Source organism: Melozone crissalis, unplaced genomic scaffold (genome assembly GCF_028551555.1).
Source record: "Melozone crissalis strain CALT ecotype California unplaced genomic scaffold, PUWL_Pcris_2 ptg000029l_1, whole genome shotgun sequence".
Classification (NCBI taxonomy): Eukaryota; Metazoa; Chordata; class Aves; order Passeriformes; family Passerellidae; genus Melozone; species Melozone crissalis.
Genome location: NW_026535807.1, coordinates 9,965,373 through 9,985,332, shown reverse-complemented (window position 1 = coordinate 9,985,332; position 19,960 = coordinate 9,965,373). Strand labels below are relative to the sequence as shown.

The following is a 19,960-nucleotide window of genomic DNA, read 5'->3' as shown; positions in this document are numbered from 1 at the left end:
ATTCCTCCTCTCTGAGCATCGAACTTCCTGCAGCCAGGATGTGAGCTGGGGCCAGGCACACGCAGCTCCAGGGAAGCTGCAGCTGTGGGTACACCCAGAGCTCCACTGAGTGTAGGTCTCCCCTGTCCTCGGCAGCCCCAGCCATCGCAATCTCCCTGTGGAGGTCTGTGTAGTACCTTCTTCAGGTTCCTAGGAAGAGATGGGTCTGCACCCGAGTTTATTGCTTCACACAAAGGTGCATCCCTGGCTGAAGGATGTAAAACCTGTCAGCAAGCTCTTACCTCCAACTGCAACCATGCAGATTGCCAGGGTAAGTGTCTGGATTTTAGCAAAGTTAAGGTGCTGAGATTCATAGGAAGGATGGTTCAGCCTGGCAAGCTTGAGGCTTCAGTGCATTGCAGAAATTCACTGATTGTGCAGCCCCTGCCCAAGTCAGATCCAATGCAATGCCTACAGATGGATGGGTTTGAAACTTTTCCCTCAATTAGCTTTGTCCAGCAGTGAGGTCAGCTACCTAAAAATGACATCAGCACCCCCCCACAGCAATAGCCTATTCCCAGTCTGAGCTTCTCTGCACACAAGTAGAGGACAGATAAATCAAGGCTCAGCAGGGCTCAGAAAGGGAACTTTGCACTGTGGTTGTTTATGGTTTCTGTTTCCCTGCTATTTCATCCCTGACAGCAACAGGTTAATGTTTCCCTGTGCCCTCTCAAAGGTATTGTAAACCCCAGCCAGTTCACATTTGTTAAATGCTTGAGATTTGCAGTTAAAAGACCAAAGTAGATTTAAACATACACTTGTGTTTGACTACACAGTGAAATAAACTCCAGTGAGTAGTCATACACAAGACCAACTGCTCACCAGTCCACTGCCTCCCTGTAGCCCATTTTGCCTTAATTCATGCTGCCTCACTAATAGATTTCATAATCTGAATTTCAGCTTATAGCTGTTTATAGCACTCATCCAATGGGTTCTATGTGTCCCTACAGGCAGCAGAGTATAAACTCCCAGGGAGACATTAAACATGGCTATACTGGTGAGGTTATGTCCTCTGGGCAGTAAGGCTACTAGGACAAAAATAAGGTTCCTTTTGTGCCTGGGATGTAAAAATGAACACGCTGGCAGGTACCTCAGTACTGAATAATACAAAGGTGAAGAATTTGTGATAAATATTTCTTCAACACCTTGTCTATGGGGCATTTTCAACTCAGAATTAAAATGAGTCTGTGGAACAGCTCTACAGTCTTTGGTGCAAGAAAAGCCAGTGTATTTTCTGGTTGTTCCTCTTGACAAAGCAAGAGCCAGCAGTGTTTTTGGGCTATGGAGATTAGAGTGGTTTCCCATAATACCAATACCCTAACTTTGGACCTAGTCCACTGGGATTATTAATAAGGTAATGCATAACATATGTCAAAGCAAAGGCTGTCAAATCTGCCTGACAACTGCTCCCATCTCAATCATATGGACTGGCAATGGGGGCAGGTTTTTTCCATAATGTAAAGCAATTCCTACCAAGTGCAGATTGCACCTCACAGAAGGCTCAGTTTCAAGCACATGCCAGACTCTCTCTGTTCATCTGGAGAGAGACACAGTACGTGAACAGAGTGAAGAACTCATGATTCAAAATAAACTCTTTCTTAGCAGCAGAGGCAATGCAGATCTGCAGAGTGCTCACCTGTGGGTGCCGTGGGCTCCAGCAGGGCTGGTGTTTCACAGTCCTGAGTCTCACTGAAACTCAGAAACTCCTGAGATTCACAGTGGCAGCAGCACAGGCAGATTTGTGTGTGTAACACCCCTTTCCATTCCAAGAGATGATGGACACAGTGCCAGGAGGCTGAGGGAAATTCCAGAGCCAGTCCACAGGGGAAGGGACTGCTGCCACTGTGTGTGTGTCAGAATGGACATGAATGTGTCATGTGCTGTGCAAGGACCAGGCTGAGCATGAGACAGGACAGCTAAGAATTACTTTTGTACACACATTAATTTATATATTATCAGGAATAAGTGATTGTTTTGTTGTTGAGGAATTCTTTCCCCATTTAATTTTTAGGGAAAAAAATCCCATTCTTTTCCCATCATGAACAGTTACTGCAAACATTTCTCCAAATGTGTCAGTGAAAAGACTGTTCCTGGTGGACCTGTCACAAACAGATTTGTCCCATTAATAAGTTAGAGAGGAAAAAAAGAACTCACATGAAACAGACATTTGCAAGGCTTTTATCATTTGGCCAGAGAGCAAAACAAGCCATCAAGTAATCAACATCAAATATATCTGCAGGAGCAGCACTGCACTCGGAGTACCACTAATGCTTCAGGGCTTGCTCCAGGATGTTCTCATCCAGCACCTGGTGAGGGAGAGTCACTCTCAGGGAGCCATTTTCCTTCATGGCCTGGCAGATGGTTTCATAAGCAAAGGCATTGCCCGACCAGCAGCGCCTGGCGACCTGTCAGACAGCAGAACGGAGGGTGCAAAAATCAGACTTTCCTCTTGCCACATGTTTGTGCAAAAACTGGCGCCCAACTCATGACAATAAATCCTTCAACCCTCTGCCAGGTTTTAATTTCCCTTCTGATTTTGCAAGTAAGTTTTGTAATACTTCATTTTTATGAGTAGTATTTGGGTGGATGTGGTACTTTTCCATGCATAACATTGGAGCGATAAACACTGGCAGAGCCAGGTACCTTGTAAACTTACAAAACTCTCTCATCAAAAATAATTGTGCACTCCATCCCAGCTCTGTAAAACTAGAACTAGCTTTGGATAACAGTATCATTTTAAGCAGTCAATGCTTTTGTAGTGGGATAAATATTTTAAAAGGAAAATGTCACATCAATGCATTTTCAACGATGAAATCAAAGAGCCAAATTCTCTGCCAGCATGTAAGGATGAAATTCTACCAACAGCCAGAGAAATCATAAACCCCTTTTCCATCAGCAAAACTCTATATTTTGATCTGTGTACAATCAAGATCCCCCCCCCAAAAAAAACCCCTAATAATAAAGTATACATATATGAGTTTTGCTTACTCCATTGGAAACATCCCAGCTGAGCATCATCTTAGCTCGTTCTTCAGCTTCCTTGGACCCATCCAAAACCAGGCCAAATCCCCCATTGATCACTTCACCCCTAAAAAAAATGTAAGAGAATCAAATAAAAATAATTCAAACCAATACCATAAAATTTACAGAATTTTTTCAGGAAAAAATTTACAGCATTTTTTGTACTGCAAGAAGAGGGATGAGAATACAGATATTATTCTGAATAAGAGACTATCAGTGATGTTTTATACTTATGATAAAAGAAAAAGAGTGTTTAGCAGGCAAAGGCCTAATTTCCTGACCTGCAGCAAACCTAATCCACCTTTCTTGTAACACCCAGCTGGGAGTCAGGATCTGCTCCAAGCAGGGATACCAAAAATTGAGCTTGCTCTGTATCTCCTGAGTCCTGCACTTGTACTGGCTATAAAATCAGGTGGAGAAAGGTTAACAGGTCTGATGGGCCAGAGATTTACCTGTCTCAGGGTGTTTTTAAAGGTTCAGCTCCTCATGTTTGCTGCACTACATCTAGCCAGGATCGTGAGGGTGGCAGTGTGCTTACAGCAGCAGGCAGATGGATCTATTTATATTCTCTTGGGACAAATGACAGAGCATAAGCATTTTATTAAAAAAGTGTTAGCCACCACTTAATGCACATCTGCCTCAATCATTTCCAAAACCATCATTCATTTTGTATGAGATACAGAGATGTTTAAAGACATGCAGTGCCAACTTTACAGGAAGCAGACTTATTGGCAGGAGAAGAACAGAAATATGTTAAAATGAACAGATTATTCTTGGGAGAAATAACAGTCTGGTTTTAAAGGACAGGGAAAACATGTAGATCAAAACATCTTGTCTGACTTCAGAGTCTGGCCTGCTCAGCTCCCATTCCATGGCATATGGTGAATAGTGGTGGATGCAGCTGGGAGATTAATCTTGCTGTAAATCTGGGAAAGTTCTGGCACTGGAGCTCAGCATCAGCAATACCTGAGGGACAGGGCACATCATACAGCAGCACACAGTATGAGACACTAATGGAAATCCCTGGAGGCAGGATTTTGTCCTCTGAGTTTTATAGTTAATATAAGTTTACAAAATTTGCATAGAACAACATCAGACATGCCCATTAATCAGATAGGAGTTGAGAGTCTTCCATTCCAGGAAGGAATTGCTTCTTAATGTGTATTTTCTAGCAGTAATTTGAGCTTCTGAGGAAGTAGGGAATTGAGGCTAAGCTAGAGCCTCACAAACCTGAGATCTACTTCCTGAAACTAGAGCTCACATTTTCTCAGTTTCAATGGAATGTTGTTACTCATGTGATGTTAATTGCATTTCTACCACTACTCACATACAGTACCTGTGTGTTAAGTAGGACCCAATCACAGAGCTCATCTGGAGCCCTGACTTCCTTGCTCTCACCATCATCACATCAAATTCATTCTCTGAATTCCCTCCACTTTTCCATTATCAGATATGTCACTATTACAAATGCATTTTCTGTGAAAGGCAGAGTTGTCTTAAAAGTGACAATTCTCACCGCAGAACATCACTAAATTAAATAGGTTTTTTAACTGGAAAATTCAAAACAAAGTCATATTTTCAATTGAGATGTTTGAATATTGTAAGATCTGACTCTTCAAAATAAAATTATTCTTTTTGATTGACACTGTCAACTCTTTTCAGCCTGAAATTCAATTCCCAGGATGTTTTTACTGTGTCAAGTCTTTCACTAGTTCTGCTCTTAGTTTCATCTGGCTATGAGTGCAAACAACCAAACATCTGTATTTCTTGCAAATTCTACTTTTTGAATAGCTCATGTTGTTACTGTCCTCTCCAAAAGAGGGGACCAGACTGGATGACAACAAATGTAATTGTGCCAGGGCCAGCTGGTCCACCATACTCTGCTGCTCCTGTGTACACAGGCCAAAGAACAGAGCACTACTCTTTACTGTCAGAGTCCAAAGCCACAGAAACCTCAGGACCAGTGTTTTATAAAGGTATTCCATAGAGGAAGATGATGTTCCTTCAGTGGCAAAAATTCTCTCTGTCCACAGAATCCCAAAGATCATCCTGTGAAGCTTAAGCATGAACAAGGAGCATCTGATCTACTTGCACTTTAAAAATGTAAATTTAAATTTTTAAATTTATCTTTTAAAAGGTACATTTAAAGCCTTTCCATCAATTTCCATAGAGTTACTCCGGTGCAAGTCAGAATCACTCACCAGGATCTGTTCTACTGCCTGAAACCACTGCTACATTAAATGCCAAGGTTTGTTATGATAGATTTTCTAGAAAAACTTTTCTCTGCCTTCATTAGCATTGGGTCACATTTTCAGGTAATTAAAGAAACATGTGGCATTTTGACCTAAGCTACCTCCTATAATTTCCAGATGTCTCCTCCTAAGATGATCAAAGAAAAAAAGGCCTCTCTCACAATCAAGATGTCACACTGTCAACAGTGCAGATGGATTCTTAAATTGCTTCTGCCTTTTTGTTACTACAGGTTATCCAGGCTCTGTGCTAATAAACATTCTGCTGCAAACAAACAGGCAGCAAAAAATGAATAACAACCATTTGCTGTAATTATAGTCAAGACTATGTTAATCTTAAGTCTCTCCCAGAGTACATGTGATGCAGATTCCAGCTAAATTAATATTAATCCTGCCTTTTCTACTTGTCCCACAAGGCTGTAACAGAAAATAAAGCATGTAAAAGGCACTTGTGCAGTCTCAAAGGGAACACACAGAGATCTGCCAGCAGTTCCAGGCAAGTCCAGCCTCTGCAGGAAGGACTGGCAGCTAAACACAGTGCAATCACTCATTTCTGAATTCCCAGGGCAGAACCTTGCCAATAACAACAGGATTTCACTCTAATCACATGTAATTTTGTTTATAAATACATGTAGTAAACTTTCGCTTTCACATGTCCAAATCAGCTGATGACAAAAAGTTTATGAAAGACATGGAGATTTCTTTATGGCAAAGTCAGGTGGATTCTTAGTGCCCCAGAAAAGGCTCTGAGAGTAAAAGCAAAACAGGGTAAAAAACTTAAAAGCATCTATCTTTCTCAGGCAAAGAAAGCAATTTTTTATGGCTGGGGATTGTTTTTCTTCTTTTGCCCCCTTTTAATTACTCCTGTGTCTCCTCAGAAGGCAAAGGGGTGCAGCCCTCTCACCTGGCAGGTGGTGCCACCTGAGTTGAGCCAAGCAGAGCCCCTGCCTGGCCTGGCTCTGGGGCTCTGCAGGCCAGGACATTCAGTGACACCACAGGGTCCCCACAGCTGAGCCTCAGCATGGGGCTTGAGGAGGCTCTGCAGACACACACCTGATCTCCAGGCCCTGCATTCTGCACTGAGGCACAGCAATTGAATCACAGAGGGCTGTGCTGCTCCAAGAACAAGGCAAGCAGATACTGTTCAGCCCCCAAGCAGCCAAAGGAAATGACAAAAAGGAGAACCAAACCCTGTTTTTCCAGAGATATTTTGATTTTAGTGAATAGCCACATACTAATTTTCTGATGGTTTACATAAATTACAGCATAAATCTGCTCTGCCTTGGGGCAAAGTTTCTTTTAATGATCTAACTCCAGTTACAAAACAGCTAAACAGTAACTGAAATAGTAAACTGAAATTGCAGTGTGGTCAGGGCCAGTTTTCTAGAGCTAAGGGCAGTCTCACCATTCAGCCAAGCTGTCATTGAATGGCAGAGAGGGCTAAAAGTGTCCTGGAAGGACTGTCCTTAGAGAGACCAGAAAGGAGTAGGATCATTTGTATCCTTTGAATTCAACATCTTCAATGCACAGAATATTTGTGGCATAAGCAATTATTTCAGCATTTATAATAATGATAATGATCATTAAAGTATCCCAAATACTTGGCACAACATGTTTTGAAAAGTGATTTGCTTTGCTGGTATTTCATAAGCAGATATTTTAAAAGGTCAAATTCAGCTGAGGAAATGAGGACAGATCTTGTCTGCTGCTACCTCTGGAGCCTCATACTGAGATGACCAGAGCAGGGAGACATTCTGGTATGTGTTTTCCATTCAGAATTATGGAAATTGTGAATGAAATCATGGCTGTGGGTCCTCATCACTGAAATCAGAAAAGTCAAATCTTCACTCTATGTGCTTAAGTCCTCAAAGCTTTCTTTTCCCATTGTTCAGTTTTGCTCTCTTGCACCCTTCTATGCAGTATTTATGTCACAGAAATCAAAGGAATTAAGAGTACAGCAAGGGAGTTCTTAACTGACCTGAAGGGATATTTTCTAGATTCAGCTCATCCAGATGAATAACAATTATCATAAAACGTCTCTGAGGATAACATCTGCTACAAGTTCTTTGGCTTGCTGTTCTTGGCATATTCCAGCACCGTTTGAAACAGGGAAGTATGAGGGTTCACCACCACAGTATTTAACAGAAGGTTGTGCCTCTTTTGACTGCTGACACCACCAAATGAAGACATGACTGTAAAATGGGAGAGGCTTGGCTGGAATATGCTGGAAAGTACAAACCAGAAGTAAAGACTGCAGTGTGGCCAGGCTTTCCCACTTCCTGCAGCTCTGCCAACCCAGGTAGCCTTTCAGTGGCAGATGGAGATTAGTTTCCATCTCCATATAGAATATTTCTTTCACACTGCTTTTCAGTCTAAGCAATTGTCCTAGCTCTGCATGTCAAGTGGAGGTGGTGTTTAGTTCAGTCCTTACTTGGCTGTGGTTTTTAATGCTACTGGGCAGAAGCAGGGAGAGAAAATCTGGGGGTTTGCTGGCACCTGAGCTGGTTTGTCCCAATAACCCCTCATGCACTGCAGCAGAGGAGCGCTTCTATTGGGGTCCCTAAGGTCACAGGTTTAAATACAGCTTGAGAGGAGACCTGAACACAATCCATCCACTGACACTCTGGCTGTGCCTGTGTGAAGACAATGGTGGAAAAAAAAAACCACAGCAGACTGTCCTTGTCCATCAAATTAAGTTCTTCAAACTGTGCTGTGGCCAGTGTTCAAAACACTTTTCCTGGACATATGAGCATTAATTAGAAAAAGAGTCATACAGCACCATACTTTGCTTTATGATTTGTCCTTTCAGTCCTTGATGCCAAGCCCATCCTTCCCACCATCACAACAGAGTTCTCCTCTGCTACCACACGTCTTCTCAGCAGTTCTGTCTCTCCTCCCCACACACACAGAGCAGTAGGGGCAGGATTCAGAGCCCAGCCTTAGGAACACAAACCAGCTCTCACCAGCCAACGCCACCCCCGTTGTGCAGCGCGACCCAGGTGGCTCCTCTGAACGCGTCTCCCACGAAGTTCTGCACTGCCATGTCTGGGGGGAGAGCAAAGGGGTTACTGCCCATGGGCCACACTCATTTGTGTGCTGTGCTCTCCCTCCTCCCACCAACACCTCCACTGGGGCTGTGGGAAGGCAGGGTTGGAGGCAGTTTTACTCACAGCTTCTCTCACAGATATACACTTATTGTATTTGTGGGGACCCTCGTGGCAGGAAGGAATGATGAATCTGACTCCATCTTCTCAGAAGGCTAATTTATTATTTTATGATACTATGTTAAAGAATACTAAACTATGCTAAAGAATACAGAAAGGATACTTACAGAATGCTAAAAAGATAATGAAAACTCGTGACTCTCTCCAGAGTCCCGACACTGCTTGGCACTGGTTGCCCAATGAGTGAAAACAACCCACAGCAGAAACCCAATTAAATAATAGTTGGGTAAACTATCTCCAAACACATTCCAAAGGAGCAAAACACAGGAAAAGCAAATTAGATAAGAATTGTTTTCCTTTTTCTCTGAGGCTTCTCATCTTCCCTTTCAGGAGAAAAATCCTGGGTGAAGGGATTTTTCAGAAAACATGAACATGACATGTGCCGAACATCTCAGTCCTGGGAGTAACAGGCAAGAGAGATTTGTCTTCCACTCTGCCCTGACTTTAGAGGGAACAAATGCCAGTTTTACACTGTGATTTATGAGGGTGCTGGTGATTCCTGCATTTGTGCTCCCACACAGGCAGCTCAAGGAGCTGCCACTCTTCAGCTCTGAGATACTTCAGGCTGGAGAGAAATAGAATGCACTCCTTTGGGGTACCTTGTCATGTAAGAACAGGCTGGATACATCCAGGTGTGTGGATTCAAAATGGGCAGGACACCTGGAACACTACACACCTTGCAGTTCTCACAAGTCTGAAATACTTTCAGATTGGAGGGCAGAATTACTTCAGCCCTGTGCAGAAAGGCAGCCTAAAGATAAGGAGGTGCATTTTGGGGACAAAGTTGGGATAAAAATTATATCCACCCCAATTCTCTGAACATGTGGGAATTTTACCCTGAACAGAAGTTGCTGAAGCCCCTAAGGAGGTTTGTCTAGAAAAAAAAAAACAAACCCAAAAAATATAATTTTGCAAACAAATACAATTTGATTAATGCATGGTTTCCAATTGTTCACAAGAATTTTGTATGTTCACTGCAGTTGGCGCTAAAGCATATACCCAGAGAGGTGGAAAGAGGTGTACATAGAGAATAAGAGTAAAATTTACTGAAAACATCTAGATTCAATTCAGGAAAAATTCAATACATATTTTGCCATATTTTTAACAGGAAAAATAAGAAAAACAGTGCTATCTCCACCATCCACATCTGCAGACCCACAGTTATGTGCCTGATGGAAAAATGAGTTTGAGTGCTAATCTATGTTAAACCCTTTCAAAAGCCCCATTATGACATCTTTTATCTGACATTATGTCACTTTAAGAATGCAATTATCATAATTACAGTGCTGTCGAGATTGAATGGGAGAGATCTGAATCTCCATCTTGTATAATGTACAGATTTTCTCCTCAGCCACTGGCCTGATAAGAGTGGAGCTTGGACAAGGAGTGAGCTAACAATGCAATAACTTGCTGCTCCTTGGCTTTGATGAAGGTCACTGGCTGCAGATGTCTGTGCTGAAATACACTTTGCAGAGCAGCAATGACCCATCAGGCTGAGGTATTTAAAACAAAATGAGACAAACATACATCCTGGAAATGTCCTGTGTGTTAAAGAGGAGCAAAATTTAACCTGAACCAGTTCAAAAGTTGTGTTAGAACAACAGGATAGACAGGAGAGAGGATGACTGTGATGTTCTTTTATTGCCTCCAGAGGCTCATCTGGTAAAACAGATTTAGGCTGGGTTCTAAAGACCAGTGATATCAGTGGCCAACAGGCTTTAGATAAGCCCTTGAAGAAGGCAGATGTATCACATAAATCACAAAATGCAAAGAAAATCAGAAAGCATGATAAGCAACGGGGTTTAGCAAGCCTTGTTTCTATTGCCCTCTTCTGAGGGCATTGCCTGATGATTACTTCTGTTGCTAAGATGGAGACATTACTTTGAATTTCTGTTCTTTGTGCAGCTGCACCATTTTCTCTCAGCTTGTCAGAAACAAGCACTATTCAAGGCATCTGTCTATTTGCCCTATTAGAACGAGCCAACATGCTCAGAAAGCCTTGAAGTGGCACTGATGTACACAGTTAAGAGCCTAATTTCACCAGAAAATCCAGTTAACAGGGAACTTCTCTCCTTGAAATTTAGCCATAATTTGGTTCTATTATGAATTCCCATAATGGAAGTAATTCAATATGCTCAGCTTCCTCTATCATAATTTCTCCTTCTACAGCAGCAGATCCTCCAATCTCACACCTCTTTGTGATTGTAGCTCCTGACATAGAGAAACACCACGGGGCTAGAGCTATTACCCTAATTTCCACTTTACAGATGGAAAATTGAGGAAGATTTAGGATTAAAAAGTGCTTAGTGCTTTATCCATTTTTAGGTCTCCAACCTGATATTTCTTGGGTTTATTTCTCTAAAAGATGGCTTCACAAACTGAAAAGCAGAGTCTGGTTAGCTCAGGTCATTTGTGCAGATTTAAAAGCTCCTTTTGTAGAGCAAATCTACATTTGCCCACAGTGAGACTTGAAGTGAGCAGCAAGGCCTGGCTTTTATTCTTATGCCTTTACTATCAGTATTGCCTCATGACCAGAAAAGCTCCTTTCAGAAACTCCAGACTGTTTTCTTGAGTCCTCGGGCAATGGAATGAAAACAGCTGTGAACCTCTTTGCTTTCAGCAAAATATTATTATAGACCTGATTTTGAGTTTGTGGATTCCAAGGAAATCAGGCTGTAATCAAATCAACTTTTTGAAATAGTGAGATTCCAAATTAAAATCAAGCAGAAGATACAATCCTCTGAGACTGCTCTCCATTTGCATTCAGATACATCTGGTGCACTCTCATGGAATTTCCAGCAGTGTTCAGGACCTCTCCTATGTAACCAGCTCCACATTCATGTCTGTATTGTTAAATCCCACAAAGCTTCTCAGGAAATCTGATTAATTGGGATTAAAGGGTGTTTTTTAAACAAAAACATTTTAAAAATGTTGCATTAAAAAAAAAGCCATTTCTGTTTCAAAGCCATTTCCTTGCTGGCCCAGGCAGACAAGCCTCAGCTGTTGCACTGACCTGCACAAAAGGCTGATCCATCATAAATGTTGGATGTTTCCCTGAAAGGGCTGTCAGTCCCACTCACATCGTGGTGGTCTCTGCTGAGGACCACTGGAGCCTGGAAAAAGCCAAGGAGAAGACACTGCTACTGGGGACCATTATCTGCTCAATTCACTTCTATCTTAAGTCTTCATATTTGGGGCCCTGCTAAGGAGTTACAGTCCCTGCTTTGTGCTCTCTGCAAATCACAGAATGATATGTGGTGCTTGTAGATGCCCAAACAGAAAATTAGACAGTCTCATCATGAAACAAAAATTTCCAGGAGTTTCTAAAGCCACCTCTCTCCTGTGGCAGGCAGAGAGGACTGAGCTCTAACACAAGCTGGCCCCATGTAAATGACAAACACTTCTGCTGTTCTTAGGGCTTGAAGCTTTCTCCTTTCCCACCTGCCTCCCCATTCTCAGATATTAAACACAATTAGCAGAGCAAATCAAGACAAAAGAGACAAACCTTAATCTTCCCTTCAGAAATGGCTCTGTTAATAGCCACAGCTATGGACACACGACCCTTCTGATCAGAATACAAGATTCTGGCTTGAGAGCCAACGACCTGGAAAAGAAAAGTGACAGAGGGATAAGGTTCTCTGCCACTGGCTTATCTGCAGGTCCCAGATGAATGGAGTCACAGGAGTGACCCTTTTCCTTCTATAGAAGAAAGTGCAGATTATTTCTTCACCAACATCCAGCTTCCAGAAAAAAAAATTAAAAACCCTCTTTGAACTTAGTTTTATCTTCACTCACACAATCCATGAGATGTATTTCTGTATTCAGCTGCCACTGCCCAGTAAATTCCACTTTTTAATTTAACCTGATTGCTAGGCTATAATCCCCCTATCAACAAATCCCTTAACCAGCAGCTGAGAAGCAGAGGTTTGGAACTGGAGATGGTGGGCTGGAAGAGAAATGAAATGTGGCAAGGAACATCTGTCCTGCACAGCTCTGCTGTGCTTCCAGATTGGGAGAGCACAATGAGCTCTACAGCATCACTTGTTGGCTTCACAGGGAGAGCCTGCCCAAAGAGGAAACCAAAGGATGATCCACTGGTGTCCTGCTTCCCACAGGGCAGAAGGATGGCAGATCTTCAACCCTGTCTCCTGTTCTGGAAAGGGTTTGAGGACTGCACCTGTGAGGAGCTTGGTCCACAGCCATGCCAAGAGGAATATTTTGAATAGCACTGTCAAAGAGAGGTGGTTACAACTGAGGTGGAGGGTGAATCACAGATATGTTTCACTCTGGGTACAAAAGTAGATATTGCTGGATTATTTTAACATTTCCAGATGAGAAAGTGAAGGGGAAGACCTGCTTCAGCTCAACCTTAAATCCTGCTGTGAAGAGAAGGGTTTCAATTGTCAGCCCAAAGAGCTACAGACTGTGTTTCCATTCCTGTCCATCCCTGCTTTTCACCCCAGCACTCAGTTCCAGGAGCAGCCCATCTGCTGCAGGAGGCTGTGCACTCACCAAGCTGTGCCTGCCGGCTTCCCGAATCCAGCGGATGTTGTCATGGTACTGCTGCTTCACAGATGTGCTCACTTGGGAGAGAAAACAAGGGAAAACACAGCTTGAAATTAATGCAACGTGTTCTAAATTTACTTTAATTCATCTGGCAGCACTAGGGAGTCACATTGTGCTCTCAGATACAAGCGTGCATATACAAAATGCTGTATAAAGTTCTCTGTGCCGCTGATGCAGCAACTGCTTTGTTATTTAGAGAAAGGTACAGGATGCCACTCAGGGCACAGCTGGAATGGTAACTCCCATTTGGATGTTCAGCAAACTAAATTAAAATGAAATATGGTTTACATGTACCATCCATTTTTGGTCACCTGTTTTACTGCCTACTTAATCCCAATCTACTACTAATCTTTGCTAAATTAGTTGTTTCATCAAACTCCATGACATTGGGTACTGCAATCCAGTCTTGTACCACATAGTGAATAACTCCTTTGAGGCAGCCAGCAGAAATTCTCAGAAGCAGCTTGCAACACACACTTGAGGATAAATTACACCAATGAACACCATATCTGGGATACAGATTTACAGCACAGCAGTTATTCTGTACAATGTGTACCAAGATAAAATTGAAGCCTTTTATCCAATGAAGAAGTTTGTTGCCTCACATTTCTATGGAACAAAAACTGCACCAGAAAATTTATTATTCAGGGGTTACTTTATACATAAATCCAGCCTACACCTTGCTTAGATGTATATGTTACCTAAGAAGACAAGTATATGTAATGTCAATTATATATATAATATTAAATTCTATATGTTCGCATTCTCCAGCTTCTCTTTTCATTTCTATCTGTCTCATTCTATCTCAATCAGCCAAACTAAAAAGGAACAAGAAAATATCTCAAGTGAAAGACAGTGAAATATGGCACATATCAGTCACATGGTGACCTCAGCACAATCAGCTGCCTCCAGAGGCACAGCACCATCTGTAGTGAGTCACAAAAGGGATAAGGGGTAAGCAATGGGACAGAGGTGTTTTGCTGTCCTCATTTAGGAGGTTTTGCAGCTCAGATGGGGTTACAGTGACTGAAGAAGTTACTGTCTGTAAGCTCTTTCTCTGTAGGCCAAGCTGTGCCACATTACCTTGCCCTGAGTCACACTCAGCTCCCAGGGCTCAGCTGAGGGACAGCACAGGGACCTGTTCATGCCCTGGAGCTTCAAGGCAATCATCTCTGCAGATGTCAAGACAGAATGTTCTGTTACTCTCCAGCTCTCACCCCTTTTCATGGCAAATTATAACATACAGATAACTTATGTTTCAAAGTCAAGCTGGAGAAACTGCACATTGCTAACTTGAAATTGTCCCTGAGAAGAGTGTTTGGGCTACTGCTGCTGCATTAGGCAGTATGACAGCAGTTAGGCAGGGTAAAACTAGAAAAAGGAAAGAGGAAAGTGTTAGAAGCTTACAGTGAACCTGTGTTAAACTCATTGTTCAAGGGAAATGAAAAATATGCTCATTCCTGCAGAGGCAGGCCTTCCATACCAAGAGCTTTAATGATCCTAAGGAGACCTGTCAGTGCTCGAGGGGCTGGCTCCAAGTGATAGCTCCTAAACTCTGCAGTGAGGATTAACATGTCAGCACTTCACTTTGCAGGGAGTGAAAGATGAAACAGCTGCTAGTGCTGTCCTAATAGGATTGTGCTGCCACTCAGAATCTTTAGGGAAGCAGCCTCTAGAAGGTGATGGGCACTGTTCACTTAGGTTGCCATAGATGTGTAATGGGAATTCATTGGAATATCTCTAAAAACCCAACAAAACAAAACCAAAACAAAAGGGGATGGGTTCCTTTCCATCACTTTTATAAGCTCCATCAGAGAATACTTAGCATATTTTGTAGTTCACAGTGCACATACTTACAGAGAAGATCTTACAGAGGAAAAGATCTACAGATGAGAAGTCAGATGAGAATACTGGCTACATGGACCTATCCCAACCCAGCACATCTGTCCCTTCCAGCCAGCCCCAATAAACAGTTGGATTTCATCAGTTATCCCTGGGGAAGTGGTGAATACTCCCTTTTATTTAGTCTTAATCCTGCAATTGAAAAAATTTCACAATTTTTTTTTAGAAAGACTTTATAGTAACTCCATGTATCTCATTTGCTAAACTGCTGCCTCCACCTTCCCATCCCAACAGGAATGTGGTTTGGAGTCAGACAAGCAATTATATTGCTTCTGGTATTTCATAGGCCCTTGTACACACCTAGGGTTTAAAATATACTGAAAAGCATTGTGTATCCAGAGGAATTGTCCCAAGGAGCACAGAGACTGGCTCCCTCAGAGAGATTTACATTGTTCTGCATCAGCTCAGCCTTCAAACTACCACAGAGTTAAAAACAAGTTACACCTCAATCATCAGTGCTGCATCTCTCATGCAAAGGCCCTTTTAAAAGCTCAGGTAGCTTAGAAGCAGAAGCAGATAATAAAATTACATAAATCTCACAAAATCTGAAAGAAATTCATCTCCACAAAAGAAGAATGGTTAACAGCGGACTGAAGGCCAAGTTAAAAGTTTAGACTTGGAATGCAACAGAGTTCAGCTCTATAGAGTTTTTACTAAGTTTTAGAACAGATTCTTTCATAAATGTCAAAGGCAGGCTCAGATTTCAGATATGTATGTGTATGAGGCTATCCAGACCCTAAAATTTGGTCCAAACCCAAGCCCCATAAAAAGTGGATTGCAAGTGGATTATTCAAGAATATATATGCATGAATGTCTATTTTCTGATCAAATTGTTTTTCTTTCTCTATTAATCAAATTCCCATTGTCCTGTAAAATTTAACAACAAATCAAATAGTAGCCTTGCCCTTTAGCCTGTTTTCACCTGTTGGGATTTTTTATATGCAATTTTTTTTCATTTAAATTAAGAATATACAAGCAATTGTTCAATGCTTTTTGTTTGTGCAAGAGACTTCTCTCCCCAGCTTTACATTACATCTATATAAACACCCACACACTCCTGTACACAGAATAACTGAATTATTCCCCAGCCTTGCACTGCAAATCATCCAAAGGTCATACAAGGGTTCAGTCCTGAGAGAAGATTTCTGGAATCTGCAGTGCATGGCAGAAAAATTACTGCAGATTTCTGAAGACAGATCCAGCAGTACAGTAATGGATTTCACCATCCCTTCAATAAAGCCAAGGGACCAGGCTTAAAAACATGGAAGCTTCAATACCCACAGAACAGAGCAGGCACTTCTGAGTTATTGCAATGAGCTGGTTTTGCTTTAAACACAACTCATGCTCCAAGTGTTATTTCTTGAAAATGACTCCTAAGGAAAGATCAGGAGAATAGACAGAACCAAGGACCTTGCAAGGTCAGACCCACTGTACCAATAATTCACCTCTTGGGAGGAAAAGGAGGCTGGACACCAGCCTTACGTCATGGGAAGATAAGAGTAGTTTTATTCCAAATGAGAGACATCTGAACAGGGTATATCCTTTTCAAAAATATGACCCAGTGTTCTCCCAGTGCTGATTCTTCCTGAACAAACAGGAGAGCATTCAAAATGTCCACACTTCTCTTTGTATTTCTATGTCTGTCATGAAAAAAAGCAACAAGTATTTCAATATTACCAGGGAAAAAATCATTAAGCTCTTGTTCTCAAAATATGGTTTGGGTTTCTGATCCCTTTCCTTTTGATCTGGAAGAGTTCCTCAGAATTCAAGGATTATGTTGGTGATTCTGGAAAGCACAAAATCTGGTGCTCAAAACAGAAGAGCTGAGGATTTCAGTGCTTGGGGACAGTGACAAGGCTTTGACCCTACTGTTTGGTAAATGCAAGGGTAGGGAAAGGGGTAGAGCCTTCCTCTCCATCCTGGGACACCAGGATTAATGTTTGCTGACAAAATTAGCTTTGTCTCAGTTCCATTCATAAGCAGGGGATATCAGCAATAGTCCAGTTTCAGGGATGTGGAAGAGTGCAATTCCTAGAGTAGCACACAGAGCCATGCAGGTGTTCCAAACTGGTTCCACCAGTCAGTAGAAATAGCTGCCAATCTATTAACAAATGACAAAAAAGATCTCAAAATTGTAATCACAAAAAAATGACACTGGATGGAGCACCACACCCAGGAAACCTGGGTTTCCTGTCACTGATCTCCTTGCTAACATCTTGAAAGCCTCTTTCATGCCTCATTTACCTGTGAGACAGAGGCAAAGAAATTTGACTCCTTAAATTACTCTTGGAGACCTGATGCTGAAAAATACTGATTGCCTTAAGGTTTCGAGGCAACAAAGTTTAAAAACACCTGCAACAAATAGAAAATTGCTTTGGGATCAACATCCATGGTGGTTTTCTGATGAGGCTGCACTTCTACTAGGAGTTTAGACAGCAGCAAGACTTCCTGCATACATGGAACCTGAGGATCCTATTTTCCATGTTTCCAGCCAAAGCTAGCACACATTCCAACTCTGGGTTTCCTGTTGTCTCCAAAGCCCCCAGGGGTGTATGGGATGATTTCTCACCTCCCTGGCGGATGGAGTCCTCCAGCACTGCCATGGCAATGGAGTCAGTGGTAGCAAGGTCCCGTGGGTCACCTGAGGTACAAACCCAGCGGAATGGCCCAAATCCCAGGGAAAAAATGTCCCTGGGAAGAGAACATGTTTCATTAAGAGATAGTTGAAATTCTTTCCTTATTTATCCTGGCTGCTAGCAGTGCTTTTTCTTTCATTAGCTGGAGACGGAAGAATTTGAAACATTTTCAGTGCACTAATCTAAACAGAAGCATCAAGGACCATTAACTGAGAAATTAAACAGTGCTGTTACATGGAGCCATCCATTGGTATATAGAAGTATAGTCAGGCCAGAATTCTGATAGTCATGTTGGACGGTTCAATCAAGTGCATCATCAGATGAACTGCAGCTTTCCTTCTGTTTCATCAAATATACTCTCCCTGCTGCCTGGTCTGGGTGTCCTTAACCCAGGCCAACCCGAGTGCATCTGCACTGTCAGACAAGGGCAGGTTCTGACCGGGTCCCTGAGCCCAGACTCCTTTGCTGTCCACATTGTTTATGTACAATAGTGGGACACACTTCACTTGAGGGCCAGAAGAAAAGATCTAATCTGGTTGGGACCTTACCCTGTGCTCGGGCTCTTATTCACATGGCATAGGCAAGCTAAGCATGAGTCAGAGGAAAATGAGTTACAAATCCAGTCCCTCAGCTGATCTCCTGATCTCCGCTGTTTTCCAGAAGTAGCATGTACAGTGTGGCACAGCTGGTGACACGGGCAGAAGAATGTCCTGCTTCCATCATACTTTTAACTTCAGGACTTGGATTATTTGAAATTGATCTCTACTGTTCTGAAGAGACAAACCCTCAGCTTTTAGCATCTAGAAGTGAAGTTGCCTCTAGTCACAGTTTGAGGCTGTGACCTGGCTCTTCTTGAGCAGAACTGCTTAAAGAAAAGTCATGCAAAGACAAAATGCAGTTACTCACACAAAGGAGTGAAGAGTGTTGATTTGACAGTGGCTAGCCTACACTAACTCTGGCATAACACTTGTGAGAGCCATTTTTCTTCTGCTGTTGCCTCCTTTTGATCATTTATCATTGCAGATCCCTGTCAATTTGCACTAATCTCTGTAGGACTCTCCCTCTGAACAGAGGGAGGCACAAGGTACTCAGCATATTCCCAACTCTGCCCAACATACCCCATGATGTGCTGAACATAGGAAGGATATCGAAATTCTGTCTTATTTGCTCCTTTTTTTGTAACATCAGCACCTATAAAAGAATTGTAATAGTTAGCCACTTGATGGAGGAAAACTATAAAATGCAAAACCAGACTGAAAACCAGACTGCACACAAGACCCTATGAAGGTTGTATCTCAGCCAGGGAGGGTCAGGGGTCTCAAAGAGCAAGAGAGAAAGAAAGAATAAAGATTAAAATTACAGTGGCCAACCCTGTCCTACTTAACATACACAGCTGGGAAGATGCATGTAGGATTCTCCTCCTTTCCATCTACAACTCCAGGATCTACTCACCAGCTCTCTGAGCTTCCAAGAGAAAAGCATTGCCATAATCCCAGAAAAACATGCCCTTATCAGCTAGTTTGTTAATAGCAGCCACATGCCTCTTCAGACTGAAATAAAGAAGGAAAACAGTTATTCTTGATAAAATATGAAAAAGGATAATATCATTGACTAACCAAAGGCATGGGAGTAGGAGGAGACAGAGGGAATGGAAAGACCCCAGATAAATTCAGACAAACTCACAGGGCCTCAATTGAAATGCTTTCAGTCTCTGTAGCACCTGTTATCCCCAAATCCTGAAGGGATTTACAGTCATTGGGAAAACTTAAATAGCAAAGAGGTGTCACTCACATCTTTCAGCCAAGCAACACAGCCAGCTCTGGGGATGGAAGCTGGTAACAACAACCAGCTGGCACAAAACTGCAGAATAGTTTAAGTAGTTCACAAAGCAAGCACAGAAAAAACTGAAAAACAGAACATCACTGTTCTGGCCTCTACCTTGGCCCAAACTGCCCAAATTACCCTTTCTTTCCAGCAGTGGGCTGTACCCCCTCACTGCATGGCTTGAAGAGCAGCTAAATGCAAAGGTTAGGAAGATGAGAGATCAAAACCTTCACCTCTCTTGTACCAGTGTCCGGAACTTCCCTGGGTTGGAGGAGAGCAGCTGCTTCCCCTCCTCAAAGCTGAGCTGCACTGGGTAGTACCCCCCGTTGAATGGGTTGTGGCAAGAGGTCTGGTCAGAGCCCAGGTCCACCAGCAGCTCTCCTGTTGTGTCCAGCTCATGCACCAACCTCTCCCTAGGGAGGACAGAAAATGAACACAAGGGTGAAGAACTCCCTTCAGACAGCACATTTTCATGAGCATCTAGAGTAATGTACCCAGC

At 42.5% G+C, this 19,960-nt stretch overlaps 1 protein-coding gene across 1 annotated transcript in view; it reads right to left on the bottom strand.

The window, feature by feature from the left end:
- Window positions 1-2,289: 2,289 nt before the first annotated feature.
- UROC1 (urocanate hydratase 1) overlaps window positions 2,290-19,960 on the bottom strand; it is a 35,883-nt gene continuing 18,212 nt past the window's right edge. The window contains exons 11-20 of the mRNA XM_054281088.1: window positions 19,695-19,874; window positions 19,090-19,187; window positions 18,756-18,828; window positions 17,571-17,692; window positions 13,046-13,116; window positions 12,039-12,137; window positions 11,547-11,646; window positions 8,273-8,354; window positions 3,028-3,127; window positions 2,290-2,444 (exon numbers count right to left, since the gene is read on the bottom strand). Of these exons, the coding sequence (XP_054137063.1) occupies window positions 2,304-2,444; window positions 3,028-3,127; window positions 8,273-8,354; window positions 11,547-11,646; window positions 12,039-12,137; window positions 13,046-13,116; window positions 17,571-17,692; window positions 18,756-18,828; window positions 19,090-19,187; window positions 19,695-19,874 (1,066 nt within the window). The 3' untranslated portion in view covers window positions 2,290-2,303. The remainder of the gene's footprint in view (window positions 2,445-3,027; window positions 3,128-8,272; window positions 8,355-11,546; window positions 11,647-12,038; window positions 12,138-13,045; window positions 13,117-17,570; window positions 17,693-18,755; window positions 18,829-19,089; window positions 19,188-19,694; window positions 19,875-19,960) is intronic.